The following is a 20,693-nucleotide window of genomic DNA, read 5'->3' as shown; positions in this document are numbered from 1 at the left end:
AGCACTGTTCTTGGGCTTTCTTAAGGCAAGAGCTCTGCCACTGGAGCCATAGCACCACTTCCGGCTTTTTTCTATGTTTGTAATATGGAGGAATAGAATCTGGGTCTTTGTGCATGCTAGGCAAGCACTCCACTACTAGGCCAAACTCCACCCCTCACTTCATTTCTTATTTGCTGTGTATGTGTGTGGAGGATTGAAGTCAGTGACTCATGAGTGCTAAACAATCCATCTGAGCTCAAGTGACTCTCTTCAGACTCTCAAGTAAACTACAGACTGCTTTCACTATACCTGGTCAGAAAAGGTAATTTTTGGTGCTTCTTGGATTGTCTGGTTATAAAAGCTGACTTTGATATGTCATTGATCCTCAGAATACAGGAGAGAAGTTTAGAGTGAGTATTTTTCTTTTTGGTTTTGCTTGAAACTGTAAGTCGTTAGGAACTCCTCTGATCTCTTTCTTCTCTGGTTTGTAAGTTAATTTAGAGCACATGAGAATTCTCCTATCACTAGAGTAAATGCTAATGGGAACAAGAACATTTTCCTGCAAGCTACCTGTAGTTTCTCACTTGATCCCTGGAACCCATTAATTACATCTATAATACTATCATTTTATCTTTATCTTACAGTTGCCACTGAAACTTCCATTAGTTTGAAGTCATTCATGTTAGTCCATGTATTGGTGACTCTGATTATAATGCTAAGTATGATGAATTTGCTCACATTTTACTCAGCAAATTTTACATTTATATTTATAAACTTAGTGGTTGTCTAGGGTTATTTTGTGTGTATGTGTGCGTCTTTTAAAATTTTCTCTTGTTCTATCTTTGCCAGGTTTTTGTGTCTGGATTATTCGGCAGCTGGTTATAAAAATGAGTTAAGAAAAACTTCTGTGGTTTAGTTTTACGCTTCCAATTTTAATCTTTAGATTTTATTATTCCAACTATAATAGATTTCAACTGCCAATCCTAAGCCAAAGGAGCAATTGCCTACTTCACTGGATCCTGTATTCCTTCTGCGGAGCAGAGGGGGTGAGTGGGTCCCGGGCCCCGGAGAAGCTGGCGAGCAATGTGCAATCGCCTGGAGACAGGAAGGACTTTTCCTCCCCACCCCGGCCAGAGACAGGCGTGGAAATCTCCAGGTCCCCAGGTCCTCAAGGATCCAGATTCCTGCTCAAGCTGCGACCCGCCCCGGCCTGACATCCCCGGCGGGGCGGCGCGTTCGGGGCGGGGCCTGAGGGTTGGGAGCCCGCGGAGAGCGTCTGTGGGCGGGGCCTGGGGTAAGGGGCGGACCTGGTCTTTGGGGCTGGGGTCGGTGGTGCTGGTTCTGGTGGACCGGCGGGCCTCGGAGCCTGGCAAAGAGGAGCCGGTTCAAGCGAGGAGTGGCATGGCACGGACCGGGAGGGACGTGGCCAGGCGGGATGGGGAGGAGTCCGGGGAGGGGCGGGGCCCTGCCGGACTGGGCGAGTCCCGGTGGGCGGGGCGGGCACTGCAGGCGGCTGGGAGCGGGCTGGGGGCGGGCAGCCGAGGGGGGCCGTGGCAAACTCCGGGAGGGACCAGGGACCATTCCACGTTTGCAGACGCCGCGCGTCCGCAGGCCCCACGCCGTCCAAGCTCCGCGCGCCCCCCACTTCTCACCCGCCGCCCGATGGCGTCCTGGGCCTGGGGCTGGCGGTCCTTGCCGCCGCCGTTGCTTCTGCTGCTGCTCTGGGTGACGGGGCAGGCGGCGCCCGTGGCGGGCCTGGGCGCCGACCCCGAGCTGCAGATCGAGCGGCGCTTCGTGCCCGAGGACTGCCCGCGTGCCGTGCGCAGCGGCGACTTCGTGCGCTACCACTACGTGGGCACCTTCCCCGACGGCCGCAAGTTCGACTCCAGGTACCTCGCCACCGCGCTCCCCACCCCCCCGCCGAGCTCCCGGCAGTCCGCCCGGGCCCGGTACCCCCTCCCGGCTCCCGCCAGGAGGCGCCGCCCCCGGCCCTCGCGGCGGGGTTGCGCCCCCCATTGAGATCTCGTGTCGGGAGTCTGGGACTGAACCCCCCCATCTCGGTGACATTGTGTGAAATGGTCCCAGGCCCGGGAGTGGACGCCGCCCGAAGTCCCTTCCGGCGGTCCCCGGCATCACTGCGTCGGGGCGGGAGCCGCTGTAGGTTCGCTGGGCCAGATGAGCGCGGCCCCCTCTGCGTGGACAGGCGGACGGGAGAAGAGGCCCCGAGTTTCCCAAGGCCGGGAAGCTGGGGTAAAGTCGGGGTGGGACCCGGGTCCCTGCACTCCCTCCCGGGGGGGGGGGGGTCATCCTGAAGCCGAGGAGGCAGAGGCGCGTGGTCTAGAGACTTGGCTGCCTGTGCACCCAGCCCTGCTCCGGTTTCAGAGGCCCAGTATCACTGCCTCGCGCCCCCCGCCCCGCGCTTTCCTGTGTAGTTTGGACCGTGCAGGCCTAGGTCCCCCACGTAGGGCTGCACTCCCTGAGGCTTCTATTGTAAACCGGGTCCTAGCCGGCAAGCAACCCCTAATCACTCCAGCTTTTGGATGCTGGGCCCTGTTTGAGGCTAGGCTGATTGCAGAACGGATAGAACGACTGCCACCTCTTTGAAGCTTCGCAGTTTTGCTTGCAGTACTACGTGGCACATTAGCACGCACGAAGAGATGACATCCTGCCTTCTTAGACACGAGGTGGCTCATGCCTGTGATCCTGACTACTCTGGAGGCTGAGGTCTGGGGAGCACCAGGGGAAGAAGTCAGCTCTGACAGACAAATCCAAGATTCCAGTTAACCAACAAAAAGCTGAAAGTGGAGCTGTGGTTCACGTGGTAGAGCACTAACCTTGAGTGAGAAAGCCAAGCCAAGGCACGAGGTCCAGAGCTCAAGCAAAAAATAAGAAGTAGAGATGGCGTCCTTATTACTATTTACTAAGGTAGGGGTTCCCCCAACCCTAGTCATGCTTACTTCAAAAACTTCCCTGAAACATTATTCTTATAATACTCACCTACTGAGAATGTAGTTAGGTGTTTTTTGTTGTTGTTTTGGGTTGGTTGGTTTGTTGTTATTGTTACTGTTGTTGAGCATGGGTCTTGAAATCCATGCCTTGAGCATTGCCCCTGAGCTTTTTTAGCTCAAGGCTAGCCCTACCACTTGAGCCACAGCTCCACTTCTGGGTTTTAGGTGGTTGATTGGAAATAGAGTTTCATGGACTTTCCTTCCTTAGGCTGGCTTTGGACTGCAATCCTCAGATCTCAGCCTACTAAGTAGCCAGGATTGCAGGCATGAGTCACCAGTGCCAGCAGTTGGGTGATTGTTTTTTAAAAGTATATTCACAGAGCCATGCAAATATCACAACTATCTACTTCCAGAACAATTCTATCATTCAAAAAAAGAAGTTAGGCATTCGCGTTGAATTTACCTGTTGCAGACATTTCATATAAACTGAGTCGTCCAATTTTTGGTGTGGGCATCTGACTTTTTTTTTTCTTCACATAGCCTTCCAAACTTCAGGCATGTTTGGCACCGTCCAGTACCGCAGTCTCTTCATGGTTGTGTATAGGATGCTGCACTGCAGGAATGCCATGAATCATCTCCCAGGCCTCGCCCATGGGCATTTGGCTCCCGCATTATGAAGTTTATATGAACCTTGTGTGCAGGATTTTGTGCCAATGCATATTTCGGTTTCTCTTGGGTTTATATCTAGGACTGTAATTGCTGGCTCATTTAACTTTGTGAAGGACTCCCATCTTTGTCCCTCTTCTACTTCTGTTCCCTCCTGCTTATTTTTTCACACCTTTTCCATTTGTCTCTGATAGTGTCTTTCATGGCTGTGATCTGCATTTAAGACATTGACTTAGAACAATGTTTCACATGTTCATCCGGTGTTTGTGTGTCTTCTTTCACTAGCTCCTTTTGTTATAAAATATGAGGTGCTGGGTATGGTGGTTCTCACCTGTGATCCCAGCTATTCAGGAGGCAGTGAGTCAGTAGGCTCACATGTCTGAGACTAGTCCCAAGCAAAAAGTTTCTTTTTTTTTTTTTTTTTTTTTTTTGGCCAGTCCTAGGGCTTGAACTCAGGGCCTGAGCACAGTCCTTGGGCTTGCGCTTTGCCACTTGAGCCACAGCACCACATCTGGCTTTTTTCTATGTATGTGATACCAAGGAATCTAACCAGGGCTTTCGTGCATGCAAGGCAAGCACTCTACCACTAGGCCAAACTCCTGGCCCTAAGCAAAAACTTTCTAAAGAAATGAGTGTGTGCTTGGTGACTTACACCTGTAATCCCAGCTATTCAAGGAGGCTGAGATTGATCAGTTCTAAGGTTTCTTGTGGATTCTGCTGGGTTTTCAACATATGATTCCATCTTGAAGCAGATACACTTCTTCCTTTCCAGTTTATAGGTTTTGTATTGCTCTTCTTTTTTAATTAGCATACATTAATTGAACCAGTGGGTTTCATCATCATGACATTCATTTCTACACAGACATAGAGCGAATCCCTATCAACCTTATTCCCCCTCAGTCTTCCCTCACCCAGAACTTTTCAACAGGTTCACTCTTCATTTTCCTATATGCAGACAAACTACTACTTATTATTATTTTTTTGCTAGTTGTGGGGCTTGAACTAAGGGTCTGAGCACTGTCCTTGGGCTTTTCTCAAGGCTAGCACTCTGCCAGGTGAGCCACAGCACCACTTCCAGCTTTTTCTATGTATGTGGTACAGAGGAATTTAACCCAGGTCTTCATGCATGCTAGGCAAACACCCTACCACTAGGCCAAACTCCCAGCCCCTACTTTGATTATTTTGGTGTACCTACAGACTCTCCCTTCTGCTGCTGTTCTGCTGTTTCTTTCCTTCCCCCACCCCTCCTTTTCTTTTCCTTTCTTTTATGCTCCATTCCTCACTCAGGGCATTTCAGACCAGAAAAGGCACAGGTGTCCTCACTGGCTCATTCCAGAATGGGAAACACTTTAGCTGTGTGTGTCTGTGTGTGCAGCTCTTTGTGAATCTTTCCTGGACCTGGGTGTGGTCTGCAGGGCCAGCCATCTGCCGAAGGTGGGAAGGAACTGGAGACCAGGACCAGCTGCCCATGCTCTTATTCCAAATGGTAGAAGTGATTTTCATGAGTGCTGGGCTGCCAGCTACACACTGGTCAGCAGAAATGCCCAGGAGACAACTGCTTTTCCAGATGGTCAGACTCGAGGCAGTCTATAAGACTGGCCTCCATAGTTAGATGCTGAATGCCTCTTTTGGAAAGGTTCTTGTTCAAGGTGCTCAAGCCATCATGGATGAGGTAACTAAGAGTGAAGCCTCTGCAGGTTTTATTGACAAAGGAAAGACTCCATGCCAGGCGCCTATGAGATGGTCTATCCTGGGATCCAGCAGTATTTTTCCCACTTGGCTAACTGACCTTGGCATGCATGTATGCCAGTCCTGGAGTTTGAACTCAGAAGCTGGGTCCTGTCCCTGAGCTATTTTGCTCAAGACTGGCACTCTTTGTTTGAGTCACAGCTCTAGTTCTGGCTTTTTGGAGATAGGAGTCGCAAAGTTTGTCTCAGCTGGTGTAGAATTGCAATATTCAGATCTCAGCTTTCTGAGTAGCTAGAATTACAGGAATGAAAACCAGAACCTGGCAGACATGTTTTTGTGTGATGTTAGGATTGAACCCAGGCCTTGTACTCACTAGGTGTGTTCTACCAACCCTGTAAACTGTGCTTTTGGAGTTAGCTGCTGCCTGTACATCGCTGTGTGCTACATTCGATACCTCTGGGTCTGTGGAGTCAGGTTCTTTGTCATAATCTGGCCAGTCAGTGATTCTTGTGGCCTAGTGTGGTACAAGCCAAGTGTAATCTAAGCTGGCATTCTAGGGTGTTGGGAGGCCCTGTGAGAGATGGGGTGGAGGTGCAGAGCTGACCAAAGCTGACCAGAGCCTCCTTATCCTCTGGCTTGGCCTGAACTGGAAATCCTGCCTCTGCTCTCTGACCTTGAAGAAGAGAAGGAGGACTATTCAGATCTGCAGAACAGGGGGATGGAGATGGCTGTGGATCCTGGCAGCTAACGTGACTTTCTGAGGGCTTGGGGAAGAGTAGATTCACACTTGCCCAAACTGTTCAGTGGGAAAAATGCAGAGAAGATTAAAGAAATTGGCAGTGAAGGACACCACATACGTAGAAAAAAGCCGGAAGTGGTACAGTGGTTCAAGTGGTAGAGCTCTAGCCTTGAGAAAACCCAAGGACAAAGTTCAGGCCCTGAGCCCAAGCCCAGGAGTGGCAAAAAAAAAACAAAAAAGAAATCTATTATAAAATAGCCACTAAGCACTTTACTATAGTCCTTCTTCCATGCAGTCAGAGCCATGCTCTCTAAGTTCTCCTGTCTAGTAGTGTAAAGTTCTGCAGTGGGTTTTTTGTTTTTGTTTTTGTCTTTTTTTTTTTCCAGTCTTGGGGCTTGAACTCAGGGCCTGGGCACTGTCCTTGGACACTTTCTGCTCTGCTATTTGAGCCACAGCCCCACTTCCAGCTTTTTCTATAGTTCCAGGGAATCAAACCCAGGGCTTCATGCATTCTAGGTGAACATGTTACCACTAGGCCATGGTCCCGGCCCCAGTGGTTGTTTTTTTTTCTTTTAAATAAATCATTTTTTCTTCTGGGTTTTCTTTTCTTGTTAAAATGTTGAAGTGTCGGCATTGTTTTGGTAACTCAGGGCCTTACACTTACTAGGCAAGTGTCCTACCACTTCAGCCACATCCTAACCTTTTTGCTCTACCTGTTTTTTCTATAAGGCCTGGTGTTTCTGCCCAGGCTCAGCCTAGACTTTGATCTTCCTCCCTCTGGGCTTGAGCAGAGGGAATGAAAGGTGGGAGCTTTTGTTGTTGTTGTTGTTGTTAAGATGGACTCTCAATCACTATTTTTCCCATACTGGCCTCTCAATCTGTCTCTTGAGAAGCAAGGATTCCAGGAGTGAACACTGGGCCTGCCCTGCGTGAGTATACTGTAGTCATGTACAGGATCTGGAACTGCCTCTCTGCCCGTTCATAAAGTATTTCTTGGCAAAATCTTTGCCTTTGGCTTCTTTCATGTGTCTCCCAAAATGCCCAGAACACTGTCAAAGGCTTCACTTGTTGAATTTGATGCTCCCAGTGAAGTCCCAGTGAGCATGGGCTGCAGTTAAGCTTCTGCCCTAGGCTGAGACCCCTCAGCCTTTTATTACAAATGAGTGGTTTCAAGATGTCCTTAGATTCTCATTACCTGTGACATTTGTGGTAGTAACCTCACCCCTATGCTTATAGCAACTTTCATGATGTTGGAGTTTATGCTTTCCCCCCTCTGCCTTCTGGTCATCAGCTATGACAGAGACTCTACATTCAACGTGTTTGTGGGAAAAGGACAGCTGATTGCCGGAATGGACCAGGCTCTGGTTGGGATGTGTGTAAATGAGAGGCGCTTCGTGAAGATCCCCCCAAAGCTGGCCTATGGAAGTGAAGGCGTTTGTGAGTTCTCTTGTTCTGTACTTACTTATTTTCTTGTTTCCATTTCTTGGAGTTCATTCCAATAAATATTATTTTATGTAATGAGAGTTGTTCAGTACTTGTAAGCACGCTAGAGAAACGGCCAGAACACTCTGAGACCGTGGCCAACCAGACTGGAGAGTTTTGGAAGCTTTAAGAAGGGAAAATGGGGCCGGGAGTTTGGCCTAGTGGTTAAGGTGCTTGTCTAGCATGCATGAAGACCCGGGTTCGATTCCTCGGTACCACATACATAGAAAAAAGCCAGAAGTGGTTCTGAGGCTCAAGCGGTAGAGCTCTAGCCTTGAGAAAGTCCAAGGACACTGCTCAGGCCCTGAGCTCAAGCCCAGGACTGGCAAAAAAAAAAAAAAAAGAAGGGAAAATGTAAAGCAATGAAAGGAGACACAAGTGACATTTCTGTTTTAGATCTCATTGCTTCTAGAAATAAAAGGTGTCTGGACATGGTTATGTCGAGTGGTGTTTTTGATGAGATGGAATGTGTTTTCTTTTAAAATTTTATTTGGAGGGAAGATGGATCATTTTGGAATAGTTCATCAGTGACCAACTTGAACCCTTTGGGTTTCCATTACTGTTAGCAGTGTGCTAAGTATTTGTATGGCCTGAAAAGCAGTAGTTTCTAAGTGTGAACTCTCTTTAATTTCTAGCTGGTGTGATTCCCCCAAACTCTCTGCTTCATTTTGATGTACTTCTGATAGACATCTGGAATTCTGAAGACCAGGTCCAGATTCACACTTACTTCAAGCCCCCAACATGTACTCGGACTATCCAGGTGTCAGATTTTGTTAGGTACCACTATAATGGGACGTTCTTGGATGGGACGCTGTTTGACTCCAGGTAAGCCCTTCTGCTTGTAAGAGTGACCGAAATGCTCCTGTGTTCCTAGGTCTTATCTACATTTTATGCCCATGAGGAAGCCAGAAAAGGGACCTTTCTGAGCTTTCACCATATTAAACTTCTCTTTGTAATACTTTTGGGTAGTGTCTTACACTCATGGTGCTAGAATCATGGCTTAGTACATCTCAGAAAACTCTCAAGTATTTCTTACCTAATTTAACAGTATTTTGAGATTTTTTTTCATTAAGCAAAGAGCTATCTTAGTAGATTCATATGTTTTGGCATATATATACGTATATATATGTATATATATACATATATATACGTATATATATATGTGTATATATATATATATATCCTTTGAAAGGAGAATAGGCAGAAAAAAGCTATAAGTACCTCCAGATAAAGCTATACACAGGCTAAGCTTTTAGACCAGATTTTCTGTCATGACAGTGTATTTGACAAGTGGAATAAATTGGTCTATGGTAGTCAGTCACTGATAGAATCCCAAGCCTTTCCTTGCTTCTGAACCTGGCTGCCTTCTGTTAGGGGTGGTAATCTCCAGAGATGGATGTAGGCTTGTTCACCTGAGATTTGGTAACATAATCCTCCTTGAAGGACAAACTGGATCTCTTTCCCTTTACACTGTGGAACTCTTTCCCTTTCTCTTTGGCTTGCAGTCACAATCGCATGAGAACCTACGACACATATGTGGGCATTGGCTGGCTGATTCCTGGCATGGATACAGGGTTGCTGGGGATGTGTGTTGGGGAAAAGCGAGTCATCACTATTCCTCCTTTCCTGGCCTATGGAGAACACGGGGATGGTGAGTCCCCCTCCTTCTCAGGGATTGATCCAGTTGTGATCCATGGAACCCATTATTGTGCAATCCACTTGTGATCCCATTGGGACCCACTGCTGTCCCATCCAGTCTTCATCTCATGGGATCCACTGCTGTCCAATATGGCGGCCACTTGCTACATTCCTAGTGACAATTTCACCTTGCTGGACAAATGACAGACGGCTTCTTAAAAGAAGTGTGGACTTAGTGTTCTGCTAAGGGAAAAATTTGGAAATGATTGCCATAAATATATCCCCATTCTCCCTTCTCTGAGGTTTGAGTTCTTTGCACTGCTATTCTTCACCAGTGGAAGTTATTTCACCTTGTCTCAGACCCTTTGTGTTTTTATCCACATTGTAACAAACAAGATGTTCTATCTTCTAGGAAGACTATTCTTTGCCTTAAATAAATACTTAGTAGCTTAAATATTTAAAATAAGTAGTTTATATTTGAATAATGCACACAGATATTTAAGTACATCTTTAAATGGCTGAATATATGTTGGGAAATATATGTATATCGATCTGTCTGTCTGTCTATCTATCTAATGCTAAAAAATGCAAACTTTGGGGTTTGTTTGGAGATGAGTAATTGCCTAGCATGCATGAAGCCCTGGGTTCCATCCTAGTACCACAAAAGGCAAAAATGAAAACCCTTGCTCCTCTTTCTGATCCAAAGTATAAAGGATTAACCTTTGTGGCAGGCATCTACTATAGAGATGGAGTACACTGTCTTCTAGAGGCTGGTGCACGTCCCACTCCAGGGATGGGCATGCCATGTGTTCCAGAGGCTAGCTTAGCTGCCTGTCTTCTGAAGACATCATCATGCTCAGAAGAGAGGGAGAGATGTCAGGGCTGACATGCCACCCAGGATGCCACTGTCCTCTTACACTGTAACACATGGCCAGTAGGGATGCTGAGGGCTCCCAGTGCAATGGGTTTGGTGTCGTTTACCAGCTGGTGGGGATTTTTACAGAAAGCTGTGCCTTGCCTGCCATACCCCAGGCTTTGGAACTGCTCTTTTCAGAAACTTCCTGTGGAGTTCATTTTAAAGATAGGCTCTGCTGCTTCTTTTCCAGCCAGAGCTGTGGGTTCCAACCTCTCAGAGTTCCCATCTGTGAAATGAGATTTGAAGTAGACATTTTAGATGGACAGATTTACCCATATGATGTCAAAATTGCCAAGTTTTCCCCATTTTCATCCTCTATTCTGGGCTATACCAATGATTAACTCCATATGACAAGGAAAACAATTATTTTATTAATACTCTGCGTGTGTGTGTGTGTGTGTGTGTGTGTGTGATGTTTGCATGCACGCGTATGTGTACCAGAACTGGGGCTTGAACTCAAGACCTTGTTTGGTTCTTTTGCTTAAGGTTGGCACTCTGCCACTTGAGCAATACCTCCCTTTCTTGCCTTTTGCTGGTTAATTGATATCAAAAGGCATTCAGATTTGTCTGCCTAGGCTGGCTTTGAACCCTGATTCTTAGATCTCAGGGTCCTGAGCAGCTAGGATTATAGATGTATGTCACTTAACACCCAGTTAACATTATTTTTGAAAAATCCTTTTGTATTTTCATATTTTCAATGTGAGGTTGGTCAAATTCCCCAAATAGGGAGCCCAGAGCAATGGGGGGGAGGGGTGGATGGTGTTCAGTGAGTGTCCCTGTGCACACACAGGCTTGTCCTAGAGAAGCTACATCATCCAGGAGGGAAGAGATAAAATCACTGTTTTGGATTGTGGGTGCCATTTTTTCCCTTTGTTATCTAGCTTTGGTTTTGCTTATATCATGTTTTTAGATAAAGCACTGAAATTTCAATTTTGCCTTTTAAACAACTTTGCTGTGGTCATGAAGCCCACAGTTCCTAAAGGGAGGAATGGAGGATTAAGGAAGAGGAATAGGGTAGATATGTGTTGCCATGTACTACATATAAGCAAGCATGGAAGACTTCCCAGAGATGCATTGTGCAGTTAAGTCATCTAACTTGAAAGTCGGGCTGTCAGTGGTTGTCAGGGACCCCATAGAGTGGGGGTTCTGCAGAACCAGTGCACCTTTAGGGCCTGTCCACACACAGAAAGCCCAAGTCTGTGTGAGTGTGGGTGCATGTGGTGCAGAGCCACACAGCACTGGCACAGGCAGTGGGGTTGCACCGTGCATGGTTGAGCACTATGAGACACTACCAGGACTTGGAATCCCCCCCTCCACCCTTGGCTAGAGAAGGTCAAGTGCCAGCCCCAGCATGATGCAGATGTCTCTCTTCTTCTGGCGGTTAGGGAAGGACGTCCCTGGACAGGCGTCCCTGGTGTTTGATGTGGTCCTGCTGGACCTCCACAACCCCAAGGATGGCATCACGGTGGAGAGCACAGAGGTGCCCGCAGATTGTGCGCGACGCAGCCAGAGTGGAGACTTCCTCAGGTACCACTACAATGGCTCTCTGCTTGATGGCACCGCCTTCGACTCCAGGTGAGGAAGCAGCCCCCAAACTCCCTGGCCAGGGCAGCAGTGAGGGGCCTCTGTACTGTTTCTGCAAGGGACTCTAGGCCTTTGCCTCCCATAAAGGTTGGCAGCCCTACCATTCCCTCTCGGTGTTAGACTTCTAGTTTATGTGCACATCTAAGAGCCTTGAAGAATTTTCTGTGGTAAGATGTCATGTGAGCCAGGGGCAGTGGCTCACACCTGTAATCCTGGCTAATAGGAGGCTGAGATCTGAGGATCCTGGCTATAAGCAAGCCAGCCAGGAAAGTCCATGAGACTCTTCTTCTCTAGCCACACAAAAGCCAGAAGTGAAAGTATGGTTCAAGTGGTGGAGTGCTAGCCTTGAGCAAAAAAGCTCAGGTGTAAGCCCTGAGTCCAAACCTCATAACAAAATAACAAATGGCACAATACCTACAAAGAGGATTTTATTTGAATAATCAACTCTTTATTCCAAACAGCTCTTTTCCATTTAAGATTTTTTTGAAAGAGCATAATCAGTCATATGATTCCAAATCAAAACAAAATGAGGTTATGGGGAGGGGGCAAGCAGATGGAGGGAGGGAAGTGGGTAGAAACATTTAAAAATTCAGTGTATGTGTGTGAAAATGGAACCAGGTGATGTGAGGGGATGGGTGGCAATGGGAGAAGTGGGGAGAGTGGTGAATTAATGAAGATGTAGTGTACTCAAACTGATCTGGTAAATTGAAATACTTTTCTGCAGCTACTTAATATATACAAAATCAATATGTTCTATGCCTGCCCATTTGCCTAGATCCCTTCTTCCTGCCCCTAGAGTTACCATTTTATTACTAATCCTCTTTATTACTTTCTGATTAGTTCATTAGTTTCTTTATGGCATACAAAATGTCATGTATATATGTATAATATGTAACAAAATAGTACCTATTACATAATAAAACTGTATAATAATGCCCTGTTAACCCCTTATCATCCTTACCTCAAGGCCACCAACTCTTAAAAACCTCTGTCACTTCTCTATGCACAGAGTCCTTTCTATTCAGCCTTTTATTATCTATCTCTAGTTGTACAAAGAGGTCACCATTCAACTAAACTTTCTGTGTATAATGCATCTTGGTTGGCAGTCACCCTTTCAACATTCTTCCCTCTCCCTCCAACATCCAGAAATCTTGGTGCTATCAATTTTTATGATGGAGAACCTCACTTAATTTGTCTACCTGGGTTTTCTAGCACCTTTCACTTTCCCCTCAGTGGCTGAGGAATGACTTCTATGGTGAAGTTAGTTCCTTCATGAAATTTGGGGGGGTCTTCATCTAGGATTGTTTCTGCTCTCAGGGGACAGGGAGCTTCTCCCCGAGTCCCTCAGGAAGGAGTATGTACAATCTCTGGAGTGAAATGTTCCTCAGACTTGTGCTACTCTCCTGGAACTGGTGTCCACACCATTGCAGAGGGTATGACTTTGTGGTACAGCATTTGCCTAGCATGTATGAGGCCCTGGGTCCAATTCCCAGCCCTACACATTGGCTCACATGCACACACATGCCATCCATATCTCCCAGACAGATACTCTCTTCTCTAGATGCTGGAGACACTGCCCTGTGATCTCTTAGTTTCTGCTGAGACCTACCCTTGGTGTTTCATTGTCAGTGCTGGCTCTCTGTGACTCCCTCTTGTAGGTCCTGGTGCATTTACAACTTGACCAGAGCTGATGTCTGCTCTTGGCCTATTCCATCATATTCCAGGAAGCACATGTTGCCACTGTGGCTTTACGTGATCTGGGGTCTGGAGGCCTCTGTGGTGCTGATGGCTGATGTGGTACTATGCTGTGTTATGTGATTGCCTGGCTGTTTCTGTTCTTCTCTTATAGCTACTCAAGGAACCGCACCTTTGACACATACATCGGGCAGGGCTATGTGATTCCTGGGATGGATGAAGGCTTGCTGGGCGTCTGCATTGGAGAGAGGAGAAGGATCATAATTCCCCCTCACCTGGCCTATGGAGAGGAGGGGAGAGGTGTGCATTGCCTGCCTTTCTGTTCACTGGCTGCTCCCACCTTGCTGGGCTTCTAAGTTTCTGTGTCTGTCCTCAGGGAATATTCCAGGCTCAGCTGTGCTGGTGTTCGATGTGCATGTGATCGACTTCCACAACCCCTCGGACTCCATCAACATCACCTCCCACTACAAGCCCCCCAACTGCTCAGTGAGGAGCAAAAAGGGTGACTACCTCAAGTACCACTACAATGCCTCCCTTCTGGATGGGACTCTGCTGGACTCCACGTAAGCTTCCCCGGGGAGGGGACTGGGGGTATACTCCAACCTCAGATCCTCCTGCCTCAGCCTTCACAGTGCTGGGGTTCTAGGCCTACATAGTCACATCTGGCCTACCAGATTACTTTTTCTTTTTTTAATCGGTGATGGGACTTGAATTCTGGGCGTAGGCATTGTCTCTGAGCTCTTCAGCTCCGGCCAGCATCCTACTCCTTGAGCCACAGTGTCACTTCTGGTTTTCTAGTGGTTAATTGGAGTAAGCGTTTCATGGATTTTAGTGCCCAGGCTGGCTTTAAACTGTGATCCTCAGATCTCAGCCTCCTGAGTCGCTAGGATTACGTAGGCGTGAGCCACCGTGCCTGGCCAGATTAGTTCTTTTTTTTTTTTTTTTTTTGGACAGTCCTGGGCTTGAGCTCAGGGCCTGAGCACTGTCCTTGGACTTTCTCAAGGCTAGAGCTCTACCACTTGAGCCTCAGCACCACTTCCGGCTTTTTTCTATGTATGTGGTACCGAGGAATCGAACCCGGGTCTTCATCCAGGTCTTCATGCATGCTAGGCAAGCACTTTAACCACTAGGCCAAACTCCCGGCCCCCAGATTACTTCTTATCCTGTGAAACTTTATCAAATTGTGTGCTCTTCTGCACACCTTCTGCCTTGGGTTAAATGTCCTACCTTTTCTCAACAGCGTGTTCCTCTCCCAAGCACCCTTTCTTGCCCCACTGGCGGGCCGATCTAACCCATGTCTCTTGTCTCTTTCAGCTGGAGTTTAGGCCGGACTTACAACATCGTGCTGGGGTCGGGTCAGGTGGTCCTGGGGATGGACATGGGCCTCCGGGAAATGTGCGTGGGTGAGAAGAGGACTGTAATCATCCCGCCACACCTGGGCTACGGGGAGGCCGGTGTAGGTAAGTACCATGCTCAGGGTGCAGGCTGTGCTTTTTTAGACCAGAGCTAGAATCGCCATATACCTCTTCCATTTAAGAACCCAAGGATTGGATTGGGAGTTTGGCCTAGTGGTTGAGTGCTTGCCTAGCATGCACAAAGACCCGGGTTCAATTCCTTGGTACTACATACATAGAAAAAAGCCAGAAGTGGTGCTGTGGCTCAAGTGGTTGAGCTCTTGCCTTGAGAAAACCCAAGAACAGTGTTCAGGCCCTGAGTTCATGCCCAGGACTGACAAAAAAAAAAAAAAAAGAACCCAAGGACTATGCTTTGTTTTTTCCTTTGATGTTGGTCCTGGGGTTTGAAGTCAGAGCCTGGGGCACTGTCTTTGAGCTTCTTTGCTCCAGGGTAGAGCTCTATCATTTGATTTACAAGGAAACTTCTGCCTTTTTTGGTTTTGGTAGTTAATTGGAGATAAGAGTCTCAAGAGCTTTCCTGCCCAAGCTGGCTTTGAATCATGATCTTTAAATCTGAGCCTACTGAGTAGCTATGCTTTCTGGTTTGAAGTTGCTTAAAGAGCCTGTGAACTTGGTGCTCCTGAGCTTTTTTAGGAGTAGGGGGGAAGCAAACTGGGTGCGTAGGTGTGGGTGGCAAGGTGCCACTGCCCTTCTCTGAAAGCAGGACCTCCTCCCTCAGGCCTCTGGTCTGGACAGGTGGATGCTGAAGGCCAGGGCTCCTCACTACAAGTCAGCCAGGAAGGTTTGGCAGAGTTCAGTCTTGTTCTGGGAAGAGTGACTTCTGTATCTTCTTGGGGTTGTGTCCCACTATATGACTTGCTGAGGTATAGCTTCTCCAGGGACCCCAGAACACTTTTTTTCTGGGGTCGCCATTACAGTGGAAGGTGTCAGCTTTGTTTGAGGGGAGCAGTACTAAGGTTTGCTTGCAAGGCAGATGCTCTACCATTGGGCCATGCCCCCGTCTTTCTGCATAGTCATTTTTCGGATAGGGTGTTGCCATTTATTTTGCCCAGAGTTGGCCTCAGTCCACCATCACTGTATTTATAGCTCTCTATAGCTGGGATGACAGGTACAAGCCATCATTCCTGGCTTGTTGGTTGAGATGGGATCTTGCTTAACTTTTTTTTTTTTTTTTTTTTTGCCAGGGATGGTCTTGAACCTTGATTCTCCCAACCTCTAGTAGCTGGGATTATAGATTGAGATATTATATATAATTACATTTATTTAATGTTGCATATAAAATTGAAACTCAATTTGCATGAGACAATGCCTATCTTTTCTGAATGCCATTTTTAGGATCTAGTTCATTTTATTCATTTACTTGGAAAAGCAAGCACAGTCTCTCTGCTTTTAGGTTGGGGAAGGGGGTTCGTGGGTGGAGGAATCTGTTGGGCGAGAACCCATGCCACTTGCCTTTCCCTGAGCAGATGGAGAGGTACCAGGCAGTGCCGTCTTGGTGTTTGACATTGAGTTGCTGGAGCTGGTGGCTGGCCTGCCTGAGGGGTACATGTTCGTGTGGAATGGGGAGGTGTCCCCCAACCTCTTTGAGGAGATTGACAAGGACGGAGATGGAGAAGTCCTCCTGGAAGAGGTGAGCAGCCTGAGGGGCAGGTGTGCCCAGCATTTCTACCAGCACTTATGACTCAGCTCAGCTGAGAAAAGAGAGCAGGGGTGTGCAGGAGGGATCCCATGCTTCTCCATAAAAGTGGGAGATGTACTATACTAACACAAGCTGGAGACCAGCTCCCTGGCTTTTCCTCTGTGCATTCTTGTGCAGGCTCCAGGCATTCCTTTAGCATCAGTTTTCTTCTAGCTCCTGTCTTATTTTCTGTTGTTTTGTATTTGTGACAGAGTCTCATTTTGAACCAGAGATCTTCCTGCCTCAGCCTCCTGGATTACAGGTGTTCAACACACCTGGCTCGCCAACCTTTTTTTTTTTAATTTTTTTTCCTGAGGAAGGATAGTTTTATTATCTTTATGTACAGAGAAATCAACATTGCACACTTAATCCAGCTTAGTAGCAAGATCTTTAGCCTTTGCCTTTTCCAGCGTGGCAATTCGAGCCACAGATTTTGGACCCAGGATGTTGCCTTCCCAGTGATGACGGATCTTGTGGTATCTGTTATTGTAGTTGGTTCTGGGAGCTTCCACCAGCTTTGCCAGTGATCCTTTGTCTTCTGAGTTGACTTGGGTGAAGGAAACAGTGGTACATGTCTTCCTATGGATGAGGCACCCCAGGGCTTCCCCTTAGCGATGCAGTAGGGAACACCCATCTTATGGCACAGGGCAGGCAGGGATACAGCCAGCTCAATGGGGTCCACTTCATGTGCAGTCCCCACAAGCTGAGCCTTCTTGTTCTCCATTAAGGTAGTAACAGTGCTAACCTCTGCTTGAAGGACTGGTTGTGTCTTAGTGGGGATGACTCCTTTGCCTGCAGCTTTCTTCTTAGCTCAGGCCAACAATCTCTGTTTCTTCTCCTGCTTTGTCTCTGGCCTGTACTTGTGGGCCAGCTTAAGTAGCTGCGTAGCTGTCTGGCAGTCCAAGGCCTGAATGAACTGGTTAATCACAGGAGGCACTTCCAGCCGCTTGTACAGGATCATCCTTTGTTGTTGCAGCCAGATATAGCGGGGCCATTTGACAAAACATGTGGGATCCCTTCTAGGCTGGCTGTCCTGTCCAGTGCCAAAGTTCTTGGGCCTTTTTTCAGAGGACTTATCACCTTCTTGGCCTCCTGATTTTTCACAACAGCAGGGGCCAGGGCCACCTTCTTACCCTTGGCCTTCTTTCCTTTTGGCATCTTGGGTGGCTGGAGAAAGGAAAGGGAATTGTCCTGGCTAAACTTTTTAAGAGACAGGGTCTCACTGTACTTTCCAGGCTGGTCAGAGTGTCCATGCTGCTGGGATTACAGGAATATGCCACTATACAAGGCATGGGTATTGTCCCTGTGCTTTTCTGCTCAAGACCAGTGCTCTGCTACTTTAGGCCACTGCTCTACTTCCAGTTTTCTGGTAGTTAATTGAAGATAAGCATCTCATGGACTTTCCTGCTGGCTTTGAACTGTGATCCTTAGATCTCAGTCCTGTGTAGCTAGAGTACAGGCATCAGCCACCAGTACTTGGCTTCCTTCCTTTCCTAAGCTCTCTTCTGGCGAATGTTTGTCCTGCAATGCTACTGTTGTTTTGTTTCTCAGACCTCCTTGCCACATGTCCAGTGTCTTGTGTGCTGCTGGACCCATGGTTGAGATTAGTTCTCAATTTTCTAGCTTCTCAGCTGGAAATGACTTCAGCATCCTTGACTGTCCCAACTTCCAGGGGTATGGTTGTCTGGTATCCCTCGCAATGTCCCAGCTGGGCCTGTGCTGTCCTGGTCCATCCAGGCTCCATTTTGAATCATCTGAGTCCTAGATGACCCAGGTTTCAGGTGTGAAGCTCAAGCTTATGTATCCCTACCTGCCTCAGCTTGACATCGAACTCATTATATTGCTGGTTCCCCTTTACCCTCTAAGCCTTTACTTCCTGTGGCCCTCAGCACAGCTCTGTCCTGCAGCTCCTCAAAAGCTCAGTTTACTCAGGGCCTCACAAAGCTGTAAGACCTCCGCTTCCTGCCTGTGTTTCATCTGTGCTCCAGCGAGGCCTTCGCAGGACCCGTGCTCCCAGCTCAGAAGACCCTGCCCCAGATGGTGAATAGCTCATTCGCTTCCTTTAAGCTTTTGTACACATCTCTCCCGACTGTGAGGTTTTCATTCCAATCACTGCTTCCTGTTCTCCCTTCCTTCCATTCTATGCCTGAGCTTTGGAACAAGGTGTGCCATTTGTTCACTAATTGTGTTCATCTTTCCCCCTGGAATGCTAGCACAAGCAGGGTGTTTGTTCATTTGTATCCTGATAAGTTCCCACGGTCAACAAGGGTGGCTGGTACTTCATAGATGTCAGGTTTGTACAATGTGAGTGAATGAATGAATGCAACTCAGTTCTGAGTGGCCAGGATAGTGAAGAGCTTGTGGGGTGAGGAGATACTTTGGTGGCCACTGGTGTAGGGGTCTGATTGGAGCAGGCTCTGGCTCAGCCATGTCCCCTCAGCTGTGTTTGGGTCAGGGCTATATTTGGGCCATGTATGTGTTCTCAGCCACGGTTTCACATCTGCCCTGTTCTCTGTCCCTAGTTTTCACAGTATATCCATGCCCAGGTGGCCACTGGCAAAGGGAAACTCGCTCCTGGCTTTGAGGCTGAAATGATCGTGAAGAATATGTTCACCAACCAGGACCGGAATGGCGATGGGAAGGTCACGGCTGAGGAATTCAAACTCAAAGACCAGGAGACCAAACACGATGAACTCTAAAGCTAACATGAACTAGGCAAAGTTAGGGAATGTGTGACCCAAGCCACCACTTTGGCAGAACCCAGGGAGGGTGAGGGCCTTGGCAGTAGGGGCCACATGGACCTGCTACCAACTTCAAACTGGGGGACACCCATGAGGAACTTGGCTAATAGACAGATTCTGCAGGGGCCTTAAGTGCCTGCTCGGAAAATGCTAGAAAGGCTCTTCTGCCAGTCTGAGTCTTCTGGGAAATTTTATCATTAAAGGAAAATAGGATCAGATAGAAGTTTTAATTTTTTGGAGGAAATAGTATCTTGTCCAGTCTCTATGTCGAGTGATTAAAATTTTTTTTTTAACTTCCCAGTGTCTTAAAAATATTCTCTTAGTGGGAAGAAGGCCTGTGTACCTGAGAGATTCCTTTTCTCAGGTTCCCCCCACCCTAGCCCCAGTTCCCTACTCATTTAGAAGATCATATCCCACCTGAGCCGCCCCTTACCGGAAGGTTAATGGGGCCTCCTGCAGACAAGTCCATGGACAAATGAGTGGCTGTGACACTGCTGTTGCTACTTGGAGCATCTGCCTGGCTCCTTCCTCCCTAGAGCCCTCTCCTACTAGGCCATGGCTGTCCCTCCTGGCCTGGCCTTTTGGCCACTCAGCAGCCTCACTGGAGCCGAGAGAGGTGACCTTTTCCTGCTGCTCTTCTGCATCCCGGAGAATTATTTGGGGGCTCTGGGTCACCCTTCTCTGCCACAGGAAAGCGGAGATACTGTCTGCTGGCTGCTTTCTGCATTGTGCATTAGTCATGTGGTCACGGCCACATGGTCAGTGTGCCTTTCTTCTGCCCTTATGTGGTATGGGTACCGCCCCCAATGAATTCACCATTTCCTTTGGAAACTGCCTTTGTTCTGAGGCTGTTGTGTGTGGATGTAGCCTCGAGAGGGTTCACGGAAATGCTATACTTTCCTCTAGAGGAATAAATGTTGGAAAGCTGACCTCACTGATATAAAATGTTGAATCACACCATCTTACTGTGTGGCATTTTATTTGGAGATATAGCAGGTACCTAGAGAACACAGTGGCCATCAGAGCCAGGAAGGACCCCACATGACCATTCCATGCTTGCTGAAAGGGAGTGATGCCTCGTGTGGCATTGCAGGTCCCTCTGGGTCCTGTAGGAAATCTAGGGGTCCTGAGGGCAGTATCGGTCATCAGGTTGTTCACCCTAACAAGAGCTGGGCACTGTAGTTCATGCCTGCAATCCTAGCTACTTAGGAGGCTGAGATCTGAGGATCATGGTTTAAAATCAGTACAGATAGGAAAGACTCTGATCTTCAGTTGACTACCAAAAAGCTGCAAGTGGAGTGGTGGCTCAAGTGGCCTCAGAGGTTAGCCTCTTTGGGTGTAGAGAAATGTGGAGAATGGATCTGAGCTATGGGCTGAGGTGCTGGTATTGAGGCTTGAACTCGAGGCCATGTCTCCCCTTGGCTTTTTCAATCTAGGCAAGCACTCCAGCACAGCTCTACTTCTGGCTTTTTAATGGTCATTTGGAAATGGGTTTCACAGACTTTTCTGCCTGGACTGGCTTT

General features: G+C 47.7%; 1 protein-coding gene and 1 pseudogene across 1 annotated transcript; one reads left to right on the top strand and one right to left on the bottom strand.

The window, feature by feature from the left end:
- Positions 1-1,514: 1,514 nt before the first annotated feature.
- On the top strand, positions 1,515-20,127 carry Fkbp9 (FKBP prolyl isomerase 9). The gene is made up of 10 exons (XM_090332669.1): positions 1,515-1,868; positions 7,313-7,458; positions 8,139-8,328; positions 9,009-9,154; positions 11,443-11,632; positions 13,491-13,636; positions 13,713-13,899; positions 14,651-14,796; positions 16,218-16,381; positions 18,952-20,127. Exons 1-10 carry the CDS (start codon positions 1,642-1,644, stop codon positions 19,126-19,128), a joined length of 1,719 nt encoding a protein of 572 aa, XP_090188795.1. The 5' UTR covers positions 1,515-1,641; the 3' UTR covers positions 19,129-20,127.
- Positions 16,505-17,593, bottom strand: LOC150062827 (large ribosomal subunit protein eL8 pseudogene; annotated as a pseudogene).
- Positions 20,128-20,693: the final 566 nt, after the last annotated feature.

Source organism: Megascapheus bottae, chromosome 5, assembly GCF_031878675.1.
Source record: "Megascapheus bottae isolate mThoBot1 chromosome 5, mThoBot2.hap1, whole genome shotgun sequence".
NCBI classification, from domain to species: domain Eukaryota; kingdom Metazoa; phylum Chordata; class Mammalia; order Rodentia; family Geomyidae; genus Megascapheus; species Megascapheus bottae.
Note: the sequence above shows the minus strand (reverse complement) of the source record. Positions and strands in the feature narration are given on the sequence as shown.